Source organism: Gadus chalcogrammus, chromosome 3 (genome assembly GCF_026213295.1).
Source record: "Gadus chalcogrammus isolate NIFS_2021 chromosome 3, NIFS_Gcha_1.0, whole genome shotgun sequence".
In the NCBI taxonomy this organism is placed as follows: Eukaryota; Metazoa; Chordata; class Actinopteri; order Gadiformes; family Gadidae; genus Gadus; species Gadus chalcogrammus.
In genome coordinates, this window is record NC_079414.1 from 12,584,133 (window position 1) to 12,606,486 (window position 22,354).

At 44.4% G+C, this 22,354-nt stretch overlaps 1 protein-coding gene across 7 annotated transcripts; it reads left to right on the top strand.

The window, feature by feature from the left end:
* Positions 1-502: 502 nt before the first annotated feature.
* On the top strand, positions 503-22,174 carry LOC130379286 (long-chain-fatty-acid--CoA ligase 1-like). 7 transcript variants are annotated; one of them, XM_056586029.1, is made up of 23 exons: positions 7,495-7,742; positions 8,190-8,220; positions 8,632-8,695; positions 9,454-9,661; positions 10,719-10,827; positions 11,479-11,543; positions 11,673-11,774; positions 12,092-12,191; positions 13,453-13,628; positions 14,466-14,498; positions 14,726-14,777; positions 14,883-14,956; positions 15,597-15,674; positions 16,927-17,061; positions 17,365-17,499; positions 17,931-18,026; positions 18,721-18,793; positions 18,875-18,963; positions 19,881-19,997; positions 20,212-20,355; positions 20,612-20,713; positions 20,798-20,869; positions 20,967-22,168. In XM_056586029.1, exons 4-23 carry the CDS (start codon positions 9,467-9,469, stop codon positions 21,105-21,107), a joined length of 2,088 nt encoding a protein of 695 aa, XP_056442004.1. In that variant the 5' UTR covers positions 7,495-7,742; positions 8,190-8,220; positions 8,632-8,695; positions 9,454-9,466; the 3' UTR covers positions 21,108-22,168. The 7 variants fall into 7 exon arrangements, with proteins under 7 accessions (XP_056442001.1, XP_056442000.1, XP_056442005.1 ...); XM_056586030.1 differs by lacking the exons at positions 7,495-7,742; positions 8,190-8,220 and adding an exon at positions 590-674; XM_056586028.1 differs by lacking the exon at positions 8,190-8,220.
* Positions 22,175-22,354: the final 180 nt, after the last annotated feature.

A 22,354-nucleotide genomic window follows, 5' to 3' on the forward strand; every position in this document is an offset into this window, starting at 1 on the left:
ACGGCTTGTAAAGCTAATCTCACTCACACCTGGGGGCATCATATGTCCCCTTTAAAGTTAGTACAGATAATCTTCGGTATTTTTAGACATCTAGAAGAGTTTGTATCATTATTACACTGGGGTTTGTTTTCTAACTTGCCTGTTGGGGATCCCTAGCAGTAGGCTAGGCTAATCAACACGGTTACCAAGTCTTTGAATCAATGATTTAAGTCTCACTTATCAGCCAATGTTTGGACATATATAGCGATACAGCTAAGCTAACGTATTAGTGATTAGTTGCGGTGGCAAAAGAGGACGAAAGAACCGAGAGAAACAATGCGTGCCTAGCAGTCCTAGCTCCAAATTTGTGTTGCAGTTGTTGAAACGACTTTTTCCAGATCAATAACAACCAAATCCTTCATATGTTACAAAAAAAACATCGATCTACTGTGTATGTGCTTAAGAATGGCAAATGAGGGTGCATTTGGAATCAACCAATCAGGGCACGCTCGAACTCCTGAATATTCATAGCGTGCTTTCCAAGGTTAAATGAGTGACGGAGGCTCTGGCGAGGATGTTTTCTCGCAGGACGCCTCGGATTGGCTGACGGGTCCCTTTACTTCAGCACAGCAGAGTCCGCACTCCGCAGCTCATCTCGTTCAGACGGGCGCAAGTCGTCGCAACTCCTTCCACAGGTTGGTCGATGCGTTTCACTTTTCTCCCTTACAGTTGTCCTGGCACCGTTACTAAAACATTTTGCAACATTAATCTGCTATCCATCTTACGGCAGAAACGATTAAGGTGACAGGACGGTTCGTTCGTTGCAAGCCGAATGATGTGATGATGTGCCAAGATAATTTTCTCAAAATGTTTTACTTCCTGCTCGTTTTCTTCTTTAAGCGAATTTGAATGAGTTTGAATTTGTGCATTAACTTTAACCACCGCATTTTCCATATAACTGCGTTATTCACCACGATGATGGAATGTGTGGCGATGCCTCGGTCGCGCACGGATTCTCCCGCAAAACTTCACCGATAAGGAGTTGCATCGGACTTTGACAATTCCGGTTTGAAGTGTTTCCCACCCACCCACCCACCCTCTCAGATGTGTTGTTTGCGTGTTAAATGAGAAATGGAGAAACGCAGCTATTGTCAGATATAGTAGCCTACTTGCAGTGTCTCCTCCGTGCAACTTCAAGACCCCGTTGGCGAAGTGTGTGTGTGTGTGTGTGTGTGTGTGTGTGTGTGTGTGTGTGTGTGTGTGTGTGTGTGTGTGTGTGTGTGTGTGTGTGTGTGTGTGTGTGTGTGTGTGTGTGTGTGTGTGTGTGTGTGTGTGTGTGTGTACTTGATGAGCAAATACCTAGTGCGCTACACACCAGGAAGAGAGTCTTGGCAGCAGATTGATGGAGATCATCGACATGATACACGACTTGTTGAAGCCACTACACTATGGATTTGTGCGTGTAATAATGTTGACAAAGCTAGTTCCAGGCCTGAAATATGAAAATGTAGGGCTGAACGGACGGGTTTTTACTCTAGCTTATTATGGCATGTAGTCAATACTGGAAGGGGTTTGTAGGAAAAAGTCGCGCACCAGGAATGTCAACTGAAAAGTGGGTTTCTCGACCTCCCCAACATTCGCGTGTTGCGTCTTGCCTCTACCTGTAATCATTGACACCACGACTGTTTTTTCTTTGTGTTGTTTGTGGTTTAGAGTAGCCTACTACTAGGCCTACCTGTTTTCTATGAAGTGTTGTAACCTTCACTGAGTCACCTTGTGTAGATCGGTTTTTCTTGTTTGACAAAACACTTTCTACATATATATGCTGCTGGAGGCCTACTTAATGCACTCTTTGAACTCAACGGTAAACTTCTCTCAACGGAAATTGTTGACTCAACACTTCTTTGAGTAGGCTAACTGACCTTGGCCCATTCTAGCAATACAAGACGTCTTTGCAGGATTTGGAAACACTTTCTGTGCCTGGTACTACAGGACCTTGCCCAGTTGTTGCTGACAACCGCAGGAACTGAGAGGAATGTCAACTATGAGACTCTACATTAAAGAGATGTCTGTAGGTGAATTATGGTATTGTGTGTGTGTACTGAAGCCTAGGTATGTTTGAGACATCAGGATATGTATATTATACGCACGATAGGAATGTGTTGACTTGGTATGTATTCAGTACCACTTCATGATGTTAGGAAAGTGTGTGTGTGTGTTTTGATGTCCGTTACCCTTCTCCTTTACTTGGATAGAGAGGAATGTTGGCTTCAGGCCTTCCCCATGCAACCTTTGTTGGTACAAAGCGGTTGAAAGGTGGGCTGTTATTGTTTTTAGTAATCAAATATTAGAATATAATATTTGATTCTACAACTGTCAATGTTTGATTTAGGGGCAGAGCTGGTAATACTACTATGCAGTTCTGTTTGCACGGCTTTGTATAGAAAAAAAAAGGCTTTTTTTTTAAATCAATAAAACAGTTGTATGTTATATTGTGTCAAATTATTGATTTCTTAAGTAGCAGTGGAATAATGTGTACAATTTGGCAGGTTCAAGATTCAACTATTTCTTAATGCGCTTTAGAAGAGCACAAAAATACACCACATGCCAAAAGTAAGCATTCACACGGAACAAAGTCTTTGGACGGCGTCGCCCCCCCCCCCCACGGTCCTGTTTGGTCGTCAGTTATTTCCCACTCATCACCTTATCTGGAGGTCAGACGTGTCACCACAGAAACGTTGCACCTCTGCCCTGCTAGAGCTGGCTCTAGATCCATGGTGCAGGGCAGGCACAGCCTCAAACACCCCAGCCCACCCCCATGTACGTGATCTCACACACTCATCTCTCGCTCAACTGTTGACACACAACAAGTGTTACCAACAACTGCTAATCTTTCTGTGCAAACAACGCTGTTGTAACTACAAGAAAGCTGTGAGGGCCTCAGTGTCCCCTCTGTGTGCAGGGTTGTCTGAGGACATGCTGTTTTGATCCTTTTATGATTATGGAAGGAGGAAGATGGTTTCAGTTCGCCCTGTGGTAGGGGTGACTTCACCCACACAGGAACAGGACTTCAGAAAAATCGCACATCCAAGAGCAGGAGAAATTATATTTCTGAAATCCTAAAGTGTGTGTGTGTGTGTGTGTGTGTGTGTGTGTGTGTGTGTGTGTGTGTGTGTGTGTGTGTGTGTGTGTGTGTGTGTGTGTGTGTGTGTGTGTGTGTGTGTGTGTGTGTGTGTGTGTGTGTGTGTCAAGGTTAAGTTTCTAGTTTTACTTTAAGCTCCCCATGTTCTAGTACATAATTTATAAGCAATGCAAACACTTTGAGTTTTACTATGTTTCAGTTTGACACCTAATACTGAAGAAAGAGCTTTCTGTTTGTGCAAATGACCAGCAGTATAATTCATAATTGAGTGCAAACTCTAATCGGATCACAATGCTTTGAAATAGCCAGGACTTCTGGTGAAACATGTTGTTGTCCACAACATACTTTCTTTCAAAATGAAGAAGTATGTTTTAATAAGAACCAGCATCAAATTAACGCTACGGTGTTCCATGACTGCCAGCCCGGAGGCCTTTTGCATTATGCATGGCGTGATTGTATTATATAATTGGAGCGATTAATGGATGAACGGTTGATGTGCTAGATGCATGAATGAATGGGTGACCTTTGTTCTATTTAGCTAACGCCATCCTCTACACACACACACACACACACACACACACACACACACACACACACACACACACACACACACACACACACACACACACACACACACACACACACACACACAGACTCGAACTGTATTTATTGATAGACTGACGATGGTAATAGTAGACACTGTCCTTTTCTTGGATCCATCCAACAATAGGGGAATGAGATCCAGTCTTTCCGCTCGGCCAATCTGGGCAAGGTATTACAGCCCAGCATTATATTAGTAGTTAGCTAATGACTATGTCAATAACCCGGTTCACTAGTGAAACATTATGCTAAAGTCAACCATAATAGCCCAAGGCAGTAGTGTTATAGCCCTAAGCAAATACAGCCATTTTTAAGAACTACAATTACATATTATTGAGGAAAAAAACATTTTTGATACCTATTTTACTTTCAGGCCCATAGGTATCAGACTTTCAAGCCCATAGATATCAGACTTTCAGGCCTATAGGTATCAGACTTTCAGGCCTATAGGTAACAGACTTTCAGGCCATGGCTTGGTACAAGAATTCAGCACATTTATTTATTTAAAGCTAGAGTTGGACAATTTATGACATTCTCTATGCATCCCAATAGCAATCGATAAATCAAATGCTCAGACAAATAACAAAGAAATAACAGTATGTTCGGGCGCTAGTATCAGACGAATGAAATGATTGGGTGCCATGCCTGTCTACCTATCAGTCTATGACCATAGTCGTCCACAAGGCTAGGCAAGCAATTGCTAAAGCTGGCGAGCTAGTCACATGTTTTGAGAGGGAGACCTAGTACTGATAATACTGATTTTTGCCTGCCTACCTTTATCCTTCTGCAGGACACAAGGCCTGTGTTTTATGTGTGTGTGTCAATCAGTTTGATTATCTAGGCGGTATTGACAGACACTGTATCCACCGAAAATCACTCATCCAGCCCGAGCTCAATCCAAAGATTAGTTATCGGTGATGCCGAGGTACACCACTCAATCGTTGATTGTGGTTGAACACGACTAATGCATTCCTCCTCCACCACCTGAACCTCTACTGATATCGCCTTACATAGCATGGTCGCCTGGAGCTCCAGTTCCACCTTTTATTTCTGGATCGTGCTGACTGGTTTTGTATTGTCTCATTTTGTCATCACAAAGTTGTGTCTCGATCATTAAAGGCACCCAGTGCAACTTTCGAGGCTTAAAAATAAACATTCAATTTCTAGTCTTTTTTACACGTAGTAAGTTTCAATAACTCCATACCATTACATACCGACATTCAAGCAGCAAAGATGAGACGTCGTTGTGTGGTGAGAACTGATAGAAAATCGATAACAACAACAATGCCGCCATTTTCATTATTTTTTGTAACCTACAATAAATAAAGCAGGCTTCCAGTCAATGGAAAAATGGCTTCTCCCCACCGGCGATTGTTGTTGTTTATGATTTTCTATCAGTTCTCACCACACAACGACGTCTCATCTTTGCTCCTTGAATGCCGATATGTAATGGTATGGAGTTATTGAAACTTACTACGTGTAAAAAAGACTAGAAATTGAATGTTTATTTTTCATTGAATGTTTACATAAAGTTGCACTGGGTGCCTTTAAGTGAGAAGGATCACTGCATAGTGCGAACACGTCGTAGCCTTTCAGATTAGGGCCCGACCGATATTGATTTTTGAGTGCCGATGCCGATTATTTTCAGAGAAAAATTACGATTACGATTTAATCGGCCGATTAAATTAAAAGCATATAAAACATAGTTTTTGATACCTTAAATATACTTTAAACACTTTTGACGAATATGTGAATTGAATGCAGAACCTTTGAGTGTTTTAGAATACATTTACAGTCAAATATGAGTGTAATGTAAAATGTAAAATAAATAACTAACTCCCAATGTGCTGCGCTCGTGAGCAGTGACTAATACGTGCGTGCTGAGCAGTATGGTCTCACCGTTAGAGTCTACAGTAACAAATTAACTTGGCCTGGGACCTAAAGAAAAACAGGCACAACATGCTCAAACAACGCGTCTTGTGTACATTGGTGAGGTGAGCGCGCAGCTGCCTGAGCGAGCGTGCTTTCATGTTGTACGGTAAAATTAAATCTCCTCTTTTTTACTCCAGCTAAAGTTGTTAGTTAGCAAGGCGAGTAGGAGCGCAATCTGCAGGATACTAAGCGCAATAACATTTAAAAAAAATAAAATAATCGGTTGTAATCTGCGTCTTTTTGGCCGATGCCGATTATTTTCAAAAAGGCTATAATCGGCCGATTAAATCAGCAGGCCGATAAATCGGTCGGGCCCTATTTCAGATAGACGCAAGACTAATTACCAACAAACAATTAATACTCATCAGAAAGCTATACAATGAAACTATATGTAAACTGGGACAATTTCAGGTGGGGACAGGACACCAGGACAATGGCTGTCCCCTGACAACAGGGACGTCTTGTCACCCTCGGCTACTGAAGAGATTCAGAGATAACTAACTACGCTGATGCATGAATGAATGAAGGCCCTTTTGTATTCAGTACTTCACCCGCTAAACCTCTCCTTTTCATTTCTTACTTTCTCTTTGCTTTCCTTCCTTCTCTCACTCAGACCCTAACCTTAAAACTCCCTCAAAAGCCAGTGTGTGTGCGTGGCTGCTCTGTATTCCTGGAGTGTTTGTGTGTGTGTGGCTGTGTGTGTGTGTGTGTGGCTGTGTGTGTGTGTGTGTGTGTGTGTGTATGTAATCTAGACAGCTGGGTCTCTTCCTCCTTCCGGATTGGTTTTCCCCTTCTTCTGCTGTGCTGAAGTGCATGGTGAGCCAGAGTGGGCTGACCAGACGTTGTGCTCTGCTATTGGTTTCTCATTCTTCCGGCCCAAGTATGGAAATTGGTGTCCGGTTGGGGGGGGGGGGGGGAGTGTTTAGGGTTAACTACCCACAACAACATGTGACACCACTGGCATGTCACTCACATGCGTGGGCCTGGAATGACAACACAATCACATTTGTATACATTTTATAAATGAGGCACACATACAGAAAGAGACTATTTATCTCTCTATACTCTATGCCTCTGGGGCACATCGCAAAACCGGTTTAATGGTGAAGCGGCTGCTTAGTGTGTATATCACTCAGAAGTTAATTGTGTGTGTGTGTGTGGGTGGGTGGGTGGGTGTGTGTGTGTGTGAGTCTGTACCCTGGGGGGGTTGTGTGTTACATAATATTACAGTTGGATTGTATTCTGTCCTGTTGTAGGGTGTAACAGCTGTGTTGTGTAAACATTGCAGCTGTTTCCCTGTTAACAGTTGAGGGGTAAAATGAAAATCCTGTAGGTAGAAAAAACAACAGCACAGGTACTCAGGAGTGGAACTGGAATCTCTGTAACCCAAGAACGGCTAACATTGCGGCGACAAATTACCTGTTGGGGCGATTGTAACCTTGAATTAACATTCCTGGTGAATGTTCTCCTCACTCAGCCATGGCACATGGATTTCACAATCAGAAAAACACAGACACAACACATTTCACAAGCACGCAGACGGACGGATGGACAGAGTCATAGTCACACCCAGACAGACGGCAGCCCACCGTGGAGAGCGCACAGCTGATGGGTGCACGTGGTGTTGTCCCGCGCGGCCAGAGATCAAAGGCCCTGGGACTCTACGGTGTGTGTGTGTGTGTGTGTGTGTGTGTGTGTGTGTGTGTGTGTGTGTGTGTGTGTGTGTGTGTGTGTGTGTGTGTGTGTGTGTGTGTGTGTGTGTGTGTGTGTGTGTGTGTGTGTGTGTGTGTGTGTGATGTGGCCACTGGGGCCACTGGGGTTATGCGTCTTTAATGGTGGTGATGTCACGGTGAGAGGGGGGGCCTGGGGTGTCCAGGCCCGTCCCAGCCTCTGTTTGCAGTGGGAGGCGGTCTGCTATTCATAGTAGCCCCACGCAGACACACAAACTCACACACCTCAGCTCAGGGGGACTATTAAAGGTCAGTTGAAGTGCTGCGGGCAGGATCTTGACTCGCACACAAACACAGCGCTAACTCCACCGGCTTGTTCACCTGGGTTCTTCAGCGTCCGGCGTGCTTCCTCACTCAATGTAAGTTCTTACTCGTGTCTTAACTTGAAAAATGCTGGCGTGAAAATGTTTGAATGAGTGTGGGGAGGTGTCTATCTCCATGTCTAGCACATTGAGATATATCCGCACCGTTCCTTATACTTGCGTGACATTGTGTCAAATACCATGTAGCATTTCAATTGTTGCATTGTACTTTTGCCCCGTGGCATCTTCTCATTGCTACGATTTATGAGTACTAATAATCCCAAGGAGATACAGTATGTGGAGGTGGCTCTGAGCCAGTTGGAACATGTCAGAGGAACTGAGGTTAAAATAGCAATAGGTGAAAAGTCAATTGTTCAACCGACCGTCACCTCAGATGACCCAACGAATTGGTGCTCAAACCAATCATTCCCCATCAATGTTAATACTTATTCACAACTTTGAATGAGGTCATTAGGTTAAGGTTTAATTGTGGTCATTTCACAGGCAAGCTGATTTGAATTGAAACCACTATCTGGTAAGAGTATATAATAAATGTCATTGATGTTATAATGAATGAAAGGTTATTCGTTAACAACTTCGAAGCTGTCTTTAGAATTTAAATCAGCTGGAGATTGTTTGCTCTTTTATCTAAATGTTTACTTATTGAGTATACTGATAAGCACTCAGTTTACCGTGACCTATGGCAGAAGGAATTTAACGTTTGTTTGGTCACAAGAGATAGACCAGATGTAATGCTGCTGTTTTAGTGTTTTACAAAGTACTACATCGTATGTCTACCATTGTATGATGTTGACATTTATTTTTGTCCATTTACATTCATACTACCCGTATTGAAATTGTAATTCTATTTATCTTGTTTGTATGTGTTCTTATTTTCATTGAAAGTTTTGATCCCTGTTTCAATTCTCTGCTTTGTGGTGTGTAGCCCTCTCATCTCCCACCTCGTCTGACAAATAGCGCCTACGCCAGAGACGGGAAGTGTTTTTTAAGTAAGAACAGAAACTGATGTTGTCATGGCTCAGCTGAGAAGTAGTCACAACCATCTGCTTGTCTGATCGGGAAATGCGGTGGGAAATGGCCTGTTTGAGAAATTTAGCCACCAGTTGCAGATGATTCAGTCAATTTAAAAACTTTTTAAATGCTTTATCTTTTGAGGATTCATTTAAATCCAACACAGACACGTAGATAAATCCATGCAAGAAATACATGTCAACTCAATTCTTTGAATACCAGACTAACAGTAGTAATACACTAATACAGTACTTTAACTATTAAAACAATACGGTAATAAAATATTTACAATATGAATACAATACTTGCAGTAGTCATACAGTACTTGGAATATTAATACAATACATACAAAATGAATACACAAATTCAACACTTACAATACTTACAATGCTAATGCAACACTAATAAAAATCTTTCCGTAGCTTGAACCATCCTTAACATTATTGTGAAGTAGAGCTGTGTGCTCTACGTTTTAGGTCCAGACTTTCAAAATATTTGGGTTAGTTTTCTCCTGGAAATGCAAATGTTTGTAAGAAAAAAGCGCCTGTTTCATCTCCATGCAAATAACTAATTTAAATCTCCGTCAATTCAGCTTGTTCAGCTTTGCAGTATTTTTGGCGGCCCATCACATTCCATCACACATGAGACTATAGAAGGGAGTCACGTAAACACAGAAAAGCATGAATAAAACGGACTCAAAACTCTGTCTTCCGCCCCCCCCCCCCTCCCCCTGCAGTAAATACGTTGCCATGGAGATTCCGGGTGTGCTAAGGCAGCTGTGGACTCCGGAGCTGGAGGACCTGCGGCAGTACGTGCGCGGCGTGCCTACCAACGTGCTCATGGGCATGAGCGCCTTCGCCGCCCTCAGCACCTACTGGTACGCCACACGGCCCCGGGCCATCCCCGCCCGCTGCGACCTCGCCATGCAGTCCGTGGAAGTACCGGTAGGTCACATGATCACACGCCACTCCGAACTGACAGTTAGATCATCATGATCACCCGCCACTCCGAACCGACTGTTGGGTCACAGGCAGGGGCGCAGATGGGATTTTTGAACTGCAAATGATTTCAACTCAATACGTTTATTTTTGTGTAATCTGGGCTTTAACTAGCGCTCAAGTAGTTACTTTCGTAATAGCCTATGGGCCAATGGTTTGCACTAAAAAGCCATTGGAGAACACTTATTTGAAATCATGGATAAACAACAGTGAACATTGTTAAACAAGGGCCTCCTTGATCAACCCTAGCCATATATAATGAAACTGTTAATTGTCTGGAATGCCAATCACCCACAGAAACAATTTTTTGTCTGTCCAGTCTGCCAAGCCTCTCTTGGTGAATATGGCACAAAGCAATGCCATTGAGTCTTTTTTGCATCATGGTTGATCGCAACCATGTCTTCTTCAATCTGCGTAACCCACTAAAACTGCGCTCTGCCTCAGCAGATGATATGGGCACCACCATCAACAATCTCACTAGTGTCTCTACCTGATCAAACAGGCCACGGACATCAGGGGGCATTTCTTTCAAAGCATGCACAGCATCTGCAGTTTAAACATGGCCAGTTGGACTCTCAAGTCTTCCTCTTTCAGTTCAGGATATTTGCGAACTGCTGCATCATTTGTAATGGGAGTAAGGAGTGAGTTTTCCATTTATTTTAATGTTGGAATTAGGGATGCGCCGATCGTGAAATTCTGGGCCGATACCGATGTTTAAAATAACAATTTGGCCGACACAATTTCTCAGCGACCCGGGTTTGAATCTCTCCTGTGGTCCTTTGCTGCCCGTCCTCCCCTCTCTCTCCGATACCTTCCTGTCTATTTAACTCTATCCCAAAGCATAAAAAAGCAAAAATAAACCTCTAAAAAAATTAAACGGGCTTCTCGCCATTAAGAGATACAATTCAGATTTGGATTGCACAAGCTTCTAACCTTGTAGGAAGACCAAAGCGTTGGGGTGGACCAGAAGCAGAGGCTTCACCGCGTTGCTCTGTGTCCGCAGGGTACCGAGGGCGCCCGGAGGCTGGCCCACAGCGACCAGCTGCTGACTCACTTCTACGACGACGCCCTGACCCTCTACGAGCTGTTCCTGCGAGGCCTGCGGGTGTCCAGTGAGTTCCCTCTGCATTCGACGAGGTTGTTGGGGGGGGAAACCGCAATGCAATGCGACGACTGAGCGCCATAGACTGTGTCAACGGTTCGCTCCCAGAGGAGACATTTTCTGGGTTTTGTACAGGTTCCATGGCGACGACCTAACCACTGTCTTCAGTAGTAGCTTTTAAATTGAAATGGCACGTCTTTCAGCAGAGTTTTATTCATTTTAGTTTGCGTATATAGTGGCGCTGAGCCTTACTATAATGAAGTACTCCCATTTTCTGGAAAACCTTTGTTTCACATTTACAAAACCCCTTTTGTATGCTGATTAAATTTACAAACAACAGTCCTGCTGGGACAATGAGTATCCTCAGTGGAGAAAGGACCTCAGGCTTTTTTGGGATCCCTAGCAGAAGGCTGAACCGGCTTGGAGGACAGCTACTCGCCCGATGCATGCGAGCAATTTGGCTTCAAGCCCTGATAACGCATATTTCCTAGTCTGCTTTGTCTATAGTCTATTTGCATCCAAAGCTTGTTACAATGCATTGGGTGGTGGATGTGCATACTGTGTGTTTTGTATTATGGGCGTTCCCAGTGGGAATTGAACCCACGTGCTACAGGGTCAATTTGGCATTCTTTTCTAAAGATCTTCTGTGGTTTCCTGACAGATGACGGACCGTGTCTAGGGTCTAGGAAGCCCAACCAGCCTTATGAATGGCAGTCCTACAGCGAGGTGAGGTGTCAGAAGCAGGGGAAGACTCTTGCTCAAGACATTCTTTCAATGTTCTAACATCAATAATGGCAGCCGTTGTAGTAACGGCAGGACCAACAATAATCACTTTTGATTTTGTAAAAAACCCAGGTGGTGATTCGAGCGGAACACATCGGCTCAGCGCTCTTACACAAAGGTCACACTCCAGACGGAGACAAACACATTGGAATCTTCTCCCAGAACAGGCCGGAGGTAAGGCTGACACTTGGTTTTTCCTTAAAACCAAGGGCTGTGCCACTGTCCTTTCATCGCCACCCTCTTTATCAGTCTACCGTCGTTCGAACTGCTGTTTTTGAAGCAGCACATCAAGGTTTAATGTTTCGCTGTTGTATTTGCCAACAAAATGCTATCTATTATATTATCTGAAAGCAATGCTCTCCGACAATGCACGAGATGCGTTTTGAGCGGAATAATAAAGAGCAGAATTTCTGCTCTTTATTTATCTTGAAGCCTTCAGTTCAGACCAGCCGAGCCGTGGTCTCACCATGTCCTGTGTGTTTTCCTTCCAGTGGACCATCACTGAGCTGGCGTGCTACACGTACTCCCTGGTGGCCGTCCCGCTCTATGACACCCTGGGCACGGACGCCATCGACTACATCATCGACCAAGGTGCGTCCCTGAAACACGCATGCACGCGCCGGCCGTGGTGTCGCGACCCTGTGGCTGACACAAGACCGAATAGTAGATCTGCGGTACTGACGTAAACCATGTCACATGCAGAACACACTAAAATGTCCCCTCTGTGGCTGAGCTTGTCTATGGTGCCCACTAGTTGTACGGCCATGGTGTCACGAGCCAGTGGTTGGGTTTTATGATCGCAGCAGTTGGACCGACGTTATCCATTAATGCAACGCACCACCGCTTTAACCAGTCACCACATAACCAGAGTCCAGCTGACAGATGGGCGTTTTAACCCCTGATGGAATTGGGTTTAGAAAGGATGAATGCTTTGGGCATGTCGATTCTGTTGGCTTTTATAACCTCAAACAAAGCTGAGGTCTGAGTGGACGAGTTCAAGAAGTTTGAGGACAAGGTTAAAATTGCTTGAACTTTGAGCGCGGCCCCAAGTTGGACAATCTGAGGAGCTTCAACCCCGAGGTTGGGCTTCACCGCTTCAACACCCTAGGAACACAATGCTGACGCTGTTTTTATAGATCGATAGATAGATAGATAGATAGATAGATAGATAGATAGATAGATAGATAGATAGATAGATAGATAGATAGATAGATAGATAGATAGATAGATATAGGTTTTCATTAAAATATATATATGTTTTTCTTTTTGATTACACATGTATTTATTCCAGGGCACATTTAAAGGCCACTTCCTATCAGTCACACGCTGTGCTTTACCTGAAGAGTTACTGAACCCAAAAACCGTAAAAAACTAATGTTTTAAATGTGGTTATTTGTCTTCTAATTTCAAACTACTACTGCTACTGCAATCACGCCTTCATTTAGTGAAATGTAGTTTCAAGTCTCTGCCAATTCTTCTGTGAGCATCAAGGTGTGTGTGTGGGGGGGGGGGGGGGGGCGCACAGTCCAGGCAGCGCGCGGTTTAACTTCACGGCCGTGTCCGAGAGAGGGTCAACCTTCTCGGACAAGCACAGCGTAAAGCCAAGGGTTGTGGTGCATTTCGTATACCGCTCCTGGTAACACTCCTACACAACAACGGTAATAAAAAAAAAGAAAAAGTATCACAACGGTGGCGTGGGTCGTCGCCATGGGGATGACAGACCCCGCTCCTTTTACTAAAACTCTCAAGCCCAAAACATCTCTGCGCAAGAATGCCAGCCGAAACACGGGGTCAACCATCACCCTGCCGTGAGCTTATCTTGGGTCTCTTGGGTCTCGTGGGTGTCTCCCAGCCTCCATCTCCACGGTGTTCTGCGACGTGCCCGACAAGGTGAGGCTGATCCTGGGCTGCGTGGCGGAGAAGCAGCACTCGGTGAAGACCCTGGTGGTCATGGAGCCTGTGGACAGTGAGCTGGTGGCCCAGGGGCTGACCTGCGGCATCCAGATCCTCAGTCTCGCACACATAGAGGTGAGAGAAGAAGAACGAGCCTCCGCAGACCCTGGCCTCCGCTACCTCCACAGCCAGAGAGGATTATAAGGGGGTCTATTATGTAGAAATAGGAAGTGACTGATAATGGTCATCGCTTAAGCAGTGGCAGGCTAATAGTGCTTGGCTTCGGGACCCTCCCTCTACAGGTACACTAACAATCAGTTGACGCGACTCTGATCGCAACACAAGTGTTAACAGACAGCGGCCACACAATAGGCGCGGCAGAGAACACATGCATTGCTTTCCCTCGGTTCTGTGGTACTCCAATCACCACACCACATCGGCTATCATTTGTTTGCTTTATCGCTAAGCTAAGCATAGGCCGATGAGTGAAAGACAAATTGTTAGCGATGGCGTAGTTATGGATTTGATGTCTTGGTAACACTGATGTATTTCATTCCTAAGCCAGCCCAGCCTTTTCTTGGGATCCCTTAACCTTACCCTTAGAACCAGTAGGCTCCTGAAGATTGTAAATGGAGTTAAAGTTGAATTTGAAATTGGAAGTAATCAGAATAATGACACAAGACAGAGTATTAGTTCTGCACAAGTGAAGAAAAACATGACTCATGCAGAACACACGAAAAGGTCCCCTCTGGGAACTGACCTTTTCTAAGGTGCCCACTAGTTTGGACTTGTTATGATATAAACTCAGCAAATACAATTAATCAATAAAAAATATGGCTACTCACAGATTCACTTGACATGAATAAGCTACAACGATAAAGGAATCTTAACACATTTCAGCCGGGATGGTTAAAATGTTAAAGATCCTTAAGATCGACCCCTGCTCATAACTGTCCATTTTTGTGTTTGAAGGATCTTGGAAAAGCCCACTATGCCAAGCCTGCAGTGAGTAAACATACAAGCACATTGTAACTCATCCACCCCCACGCTCTCCCTCAACACAAACCTCCTCTCTTCCAGTATCTCACTACTAAAGCAATCACACTTTTTCCATTAAATTCCAAATGACGACGTCCAACATATATATTGATAGTCATTAGTTTGAGTTCTGTGTGACAGTTAGTTATTGTTTCCTATTTGTCTCTTTCATTTCCGTTTGCAATGTGCCACAGCCTCCAAAGCCAGACGATCTGGCACTAGTCTGCTTCACCTCTGGGACCACAGGTAAACCCTCCATAGACTCCAGAACACAGACTCTGTACATGTGAGCACATTCAAATGACGTGGTACTGCATATTGATGTCTAATCCTGATTGTATGTCCTTCTAGGGAACCCTAAGGGTGCGATGCTAACACATGGGAATGTCATCTCAAACACTGCAGCCTTCCTTGAGCTAACAGAGGTAAACACCGTCAATATTGATGTGGTGTATTATTGTAAAGATAACTTTAAACCTCACCCAACAACTTCTGGGGTGGTTATTTGGAACAGATAAATAAAGACAACAACATCAGGGGGTGTTGTTGGGGTGTTTGATCTGTTAACTGTAAAAACATGCAGTCAACAAGAAATCCTTCCTGCTTCCTGCAAGGCCTCGAAGTCTTCAGCTTTTCTGAACAATCCTTTCCCTTTTCCTTCTGTGTAAAAATGATGCTAGCTCAATGACGGGTTAGGCTATTGCCTATACTGGGTTGGCCATTTACAGACTTTAAATTGACGGACAACCGATACCTGCAAATTGTTCGCGAGGGTAGGCCTTTGAGACTAAAAGATAGTTTTTAAGAAATTCTGTAGGTGTATGGATGAATACCTCTGTTATATTTTGGTTGTTTTTTTACGTCTTTGAACCCTGTCCTTAAAAAATATTGCTTTCAGATCTCCATTTTGGTTTTAACCTAGCTCCATAGCTAATTAACTGGGACGCTTTCTAACATTCCTTTTGAACTGTGCTATCTCAGTTCACACTCTTTCTCCTTCTTCCTGTGCCTTTCCTCTTCTCTGTGGTCTGACCTTCATGCCTCATCTCCATGTCTGGGCCTCAGAAATTCCTGAAGCTCTGCACTAAAGATGTACACATCTCCTTTCTTCCTCTGGCCCACATGTTTGAGAGGGTGATGGAGGTATGCCTTTATTGACGTTTGTGTCTGTGACGTGTTTATGTGTGTGTGTGTTTGCATGTGTGTGTGTGTGTGTGTGTGTCCTTGCATGTGTTTGCCATGTGCTTCACAGGTACATTGCAAGCTGACCGCCCATGATGTTCACATGTCCTTCCTCCCGCTAGCACACATGTTTGAGAGAGTGGTCGCGGTATGTAGATACATACACCAGTTTCTTTCTTCAGATTTTTGTGGTTTTAACTCAAGATTTTTGAATTGGTGCCACCAACTTTATTCCAATAGTTTAATATTTATATGAATTATTGGCAAGAGGATGAGGAAATCTTTCACAGACAAAAGTAAAAAAATTAGGATATGTGTATTTGCCTCATTTAAATGCATGTTTTAATGAAAAATTAAAAAAACTCAACAGACAGAAACGTATTCTGATCAATATGTTTGATCATCAGCTAGAGATGTAACCTATTAATCTCTAGCTGTTTACCGCTTGCTCTCAACTCTTGTTTGTGTTAGTCATTACTAGTTGCCTTTGGGGACGTTCCAGGATGTAAATAAATGTGTTCTGGAAATGTCCTCAGGTGTATGCAAATCAAATGTAGATGATTTTATGCAGAGCATCTTACTTTGTGTACATTGTGCACGTTAGCATGGGCAGCTCCCAGTGTCTATACAACCCCTAATCCTGTCAGCTGCTCCATGAGTTAAGGCCGTGCTCTTAGCAGTCGGGACAGTCGACCCATTTGTCCTTCAACTTTCGCCCAATATGATATGCATATCATGTTACGTTATCTAATATTATATCATACCATATCATACAATCATGTTTTTCTGCTTCACTAAACATTTGGAGCTGGCGTTTGTTTGACCATTGCACTGTTAACCACAGTTGAATCCTGATTTAGGAGTAAAACCTGTGACTAGATTTTGCCAAAGCAACAACGACTGTTTGAGATTGTCAGTGAATACATTCCTGTTTGATTTGTCTTTAAAATATTTTGTTTAAAAATATATATTTACCGTTAAGTTATTAGTTGATGACTAAAATAAATTCAAACAAAAGCCATGACTCACATTTCAAGATGTTTCAAATACGTTTTTTCACCTTTTATAAATTGTTTTACCAAAGTCTAGGAATTCTTAAAAAAATGCATTTGCTGTGAGTTGAGACGTTGGATTCATCCTTGCAAAGCAGCACCCCTTAGTGGCGCTGTGTGTTACTGCGTCGGCGTGTAACGTGTCTTGCCATGTGATCCAGGGGGTCGTCCTCATCAACGGGGGCCGCATCGGCTTCTTCCAGGGGGACATCCGTCTGCTGATGGACGACATGAAGATGCTGAGACCAACGGTCTTCCCAGTCGTTCCGCGTCTTCTCAACCGCATGTTTGATAAGGTCAGAGGAACAGGAAGTGTGGGATTATATTAGTATCTAGTTGTGTCTGTGATGATAATGGCTGAATGTCCTCCGTCACTACAATGTCGTCACTATCTCATATCACTAGTGAAGCTTGATCAGATCGTTTTTACCAGTCACTCAATTCATACTTCAATGTAATGTACTCTGGAATATTACTAAATTCAATCTGATCCACTTTGTTGACGTGCATGCTTTACACATGCAATACATTTGACTCTTTCCCTCTCAGTTTACAGACATCACATTTAAATGTTTATGTATAAAACTTTGTGTTCACAGATATTTGGTATGGCCGGGTCGCCGTTGAAACGATGGCTGCTGGACTTTGCGTCCAGGAGGAAGATGGCGGAGTTTAAAAGTGGTGTGGTGAGGAAGGACAGCATTTGGGACAAATTCATCTTCAAGAAGATCCAGGTGAGAATACCACATACAAGTTCTGTCATGTCAAGTCATGTCGGAGATGTTTTGATGGAGGATTTGGTCGTTTTATTAAATGTACCTTCTGGGATCACTAAAGTCCATCTTATCTCATCGTATGTTATCGTAAGTTTAGGTTTATTCATTTTAATTGATCAAGAACCATTGCTAATTCTCTGTGAAAGTTCAAAGCTGAATAGAAGCAAAATCCATCCATTAAAATGGCACCACACCTCTTCAGTGTAAAGAAAGAGGTGTCCATTATTGTGTGTGTGTGTGTGTGTGTGTGTGTGTGTGTGTGTGTGTGTGTGTGTGTGTGTGTGTGTGTGTCTGTGTGTGTGTGTGTGTGTGTGTGTGTGTGTGTGTGTGTGTGTGTGTGTGTGTGTGTGTGTGTGTGTGTGTGTGTGTGTGTGTGTGTGTGCCTCCAGAGCGGACTGGGCGGGCGGGTGCGGCTGATGATAACCGGGGCTGCTCCAGTCTCCCCAGTGGTCCTGACATTCCTCCGCACGGCCATCAGCTGCCAGGTCAGTCCCGCTACTACACACACCCCTCACCTTTTCTACTGTATACACACACACACCCCTCACCTTTTCTACTGTACACACACACACCCCTCACCTTTTCTACTGTATACACACACACACCCCTCACCTTTTCTACTGTACACACACACACCCCTCACCTTTTCTACTGTACACACACACACACCCCTCACCTTTTCTACTGTACACACACCCCTCACTACTTCTACTGTACACACACCCCTCACCTCTTCTACTGTACACACACCCCTCACCTCTTCTACTGTACACACACCCCTCACCTCTTCTACTGTACACACACCCCTCACCTCTTCTACTGTACACACACCCCTCACCTCTTCTACTGTACACACACCCCTCACCTCTTCTACTGTACACACACCCCTCATTACTTCTACTGTACACACATCTAATGCACACAACCGCTTGCTTTTATGTGTGCTTCATGTTTTAATTAAAAAAATATGAATGTAATTTTAACAATAATTTTCAAGAATGTGTTTTTCATAATATTCGTAAATGCTTGTCTAAAAAGCAAATTCTATTGAAATGAACATTCAAATATGGCAACTTGAGACGGGCATTTGACATGTTTATTTTACAGACGGCAGCAAAAGTGAAAATTGCCAATGGATATCGTCATGAACTGCAGCACTAACATCAGCGTGTCTTGCAGTTTTATGAAGGATACGGCCAGACTGAGTGCACTGCCGGCTGCTCCATGACGCTCCCCGGGGACTTCTCCGCAGGTAAGCAGCTCCCAGACACATCAAAGATTGGCGTAACGGAGAACCATGGGAAAACGGTTCCTCACACCTCCTGCCCCCCAGGTCACGTCGGGCCTCCTTTGCCCTGCAACCTCGTCAAGCTGGTGGACGTCCCTGACATGAACTACCTGGCGGCCAACGGGGAGGGCGAGGTAAGAACCCGGTGAGAACCCGGAGCCCCCCAGTGTACCCAGTGTACCCTGGGGCACCCTGGAGACCGTGCGCCGGAAGAACAGTGGTGTGAGACTCTATGGTCTCGCTGCTGAGTGGGAGCCAATCACGAGACGCTGTATGGTGCTTTTAATGGTACACAGTTTCTACCTATGGTGGTGGTGGTGGTGGTGGTGGTGGTGGTGTTGTTGGTGTTGTTATTATCACTCCCCTTATTGTGTGTCTGTTTTGGGCTGGCCACTTCTTTGTGATGTATGGCTGATGGTTATGGGGGGGGGGTAGTAGGGCCTTGTTTGTGTTGTAGGGCTGATGGTTACGAGGCGGTAGGGCCTTCTTTGTGTTGTAGGGCTGATGGTTACGAGGCGGTGGGGCCTTGTTTGTGTTGTAGGGCTGATGGTTGTAGGGGGGGGGGGTAGGGCCTTCTTTGTGTTGTAGGGCTGATGGTTATGGGGGGGGGGGGGGGTAGGGCCTTGTTTGTGTTGTAGGGCTGATGGTTATGGGGGGGGGGGGTAGGGCCTTGTTTGTGTTGTAGGGCTGATGGTTATAAGGGGTTTGGTCCTTTAGGTCCATTTATATAGGGATTTCCAATGCACACAGGAACTTTATAACAATAATACAATTGGAAATGCAGATGGTAGCAGATCCTGAACTTTCAGTTTCACCATATTGAGCGATTTGTTTGCAAGTCAAACAGTGAAAAGCAAATAACAGCATCTGAAATATGAACCGTCCTCTCTATCCTAGGTGTGTGTTAAGCTGTCCTTTCCCCACTAGGTGTGTCTTAAGCTGTCCCTCTCTACCCTAGGTGTGTGTTAAGCTGTCCCTCTCTACCCTAGGTGTGTGTTAAGCTTTCCTTCTCCCCACTAGGTGTGTCTTAAGCTGTCCCTCTCTATCCTAGGTGTGTGTTAAAGGGCCAAACGTATTCCGAGGGTACCTGAACGACCCTGAGAGGACGGCAGAAGCTCTGGACGAGGACGGCTGGCTGCACATGGGGGACATCGGGAAATGGCTGCCGGTGAGCAAACACCCCCACAGAGTGCCTCGCTCACTGCCCCCATAACCAACGGAAGGTGCTCCCACTGCCCGCCATTAAACCCCTCGGGTGGGAGCTGAACACCACAACCCTTGTTTCATTATGGGATGGCAGGGAAACGCCAAAGGAATCACTGCAAGTGAAATTGTATTTGTGTCGAGCCCCGTCTCAACGTGTCCGTCTCCGGTGTTCACAGAACGGGACCTTGAAGCTCATCGACCGGAAGAAGAACCTGTTTAAGCTCGCCCAAGGAGAATACATCTCCCCCGAGAAGATAGAGACCATCTACAACAGCTGTGGGCCCGTGGCCCAGATCTTTGTCCATGGAGACAGCCTACAGGTAGGCTCCACCTCAGCATTACCCAGATGATGCATTATATACTGTATCCACTCTATCAGTATCTACATATGAGGTGGATTTTAATGAGATATGTGGGAGGATGCGGAAGGGGTTTAAATGTTTGAGGGGTTTATGCGTGAGGGGTAGATAGGATTTTTTCGGTGGGGTACGTAGACAGAGTATATAGGGTACAGGTATATAAACAGAGCGTGAGGGGTATATGATCATTTATTTAAATCTTGTGTGGTGTGTCCAGGCTTTCCTGGTGGCCATAGTGGTGCTGGATCCTGAACTGCTACCGGGCTGGGCCCAGCAGCGAGGCATCGAAGGCTCCTACAAAGAACTCTGCCAGAACAAGGTCGGTTTACCTCCCTCTGTCCATCAGCCACGAGAGCTGGCTGGACATCACCGTGGATTCTAACATACCTTTTCCCGATGTTAGGAGATTAAGAAAGCCATCCTGGAGGACATGGTGATGCTGGGGAAGGAGGGAGGGCTGAAGTCCTTCGAACAGGTAATCATTACTGCCAAAAACCAACCGATGGTCCCTCATCGTCATGCTATAGACGTTGGCCGGTGTAGCCTCATGGTCATGTCCACACTCTGTGCAGGTGAGAGAAATCCTGCTGCACCCGGAGATGTTCACGGTGCAGAACGGCTTGCTGACGCCGACACTGAAGGCCAAGCGCTTTGAGCTCCTGCGTCAGTTCAGGGAGCAGATCGACTCGCTCTACGCCGGCGTGACGATGTAAAGGCCGCTCCCGTTTCAGAAGAGCAGCAGCAAAGAGAGACAATCATTTAGCACCTATTGCCTGAACCAAATAGATGTCAATGGAAGGACCCTCGCGTAAATATGGCTGTTCATCATTCTCCCATTAACTGGATCCTTCGGCAAAGAGGATCCTATTTTTAACAAGTTGCAGCAGAGCGGATAATAGGTCAACTAAAGTAGAAAGTCAGACATTACGACCTTAATACGACGCATTAATACTGTAGGACATTAATTAAGATTGAATAGTGCCACATCTGTGCCTTAACTGAACCTTACACGTCCTGTCCCGCCTCAGGACGGAATAAGGATCTTTGTCAGCAACCAGGAAGTTGCAATGAACCTTTTTAATTTTCAACAAATGGTGGTGCGTCATATTTAATATTTTGAGTTGATATTTAAAGTTGTCATAGGACTTGTAAATAATATATGTAGAAGAAAGCAAGTATTTGTAAAGGGTGTGATGACCGGCACTATAGTTATTCCCTGCATTCTCTTGAGGTCACAGTGACTAAAAGGAAACGTCTAACTTGGCTGTTTACCAGCGCAAGAGACCACTGCTTTATAAACCAGTTGTGAAAACAACCTCCGTCCCTCAGCAGCGTGAAATCCTGTTTCCACAAAAACTTCCCAGAAAAGGTTGGACCACGGACATAATTTGTTCCCAACAAGGGTATGAAGCAGAGCTGGTATGGTAGAAAGCAGCCGGGCGAGTCGGTGCCCTTTGAGGTCAGGCTACAGGGCGATCACGATCCGGTGTCAAGCTAAACTGTTACATGTAGCATAAGTCTGAGCGTCTGAGGCCTGATAATGTCATGCATTCATTTCAGCCGTAGGATGTGGCCAATTGTTTTGTTTTTTTAAATATCAATATTCACTGAGATCGATAAAACCACTAGAACCATGCTGTCATTTCATAATGGTCTATTTTCATTTGAATTAAAATGTCTATTGGCTGGAACTTCTGTTTTGTTTATTAAAAGGCCTCCCTTTTCTTCTAAAGAAGTTAACAAATTAAGCTATCATTTTAGTTCTAATTACTAGTACTTAATAAGTGCATTTATAATCAGTGCATTTGTATGAAAGATGTAAATCTGAAGAACTACAGACCTATTTTTTATTTTTGCATTTTGCATCATTCAAAACGCATCAATGCGTGTTGAAGCATGCATTGATTGACAAGCAAAAAGTCTGTGTTGTGTTTGATGTGTATCTGACAGCATCTTTAAC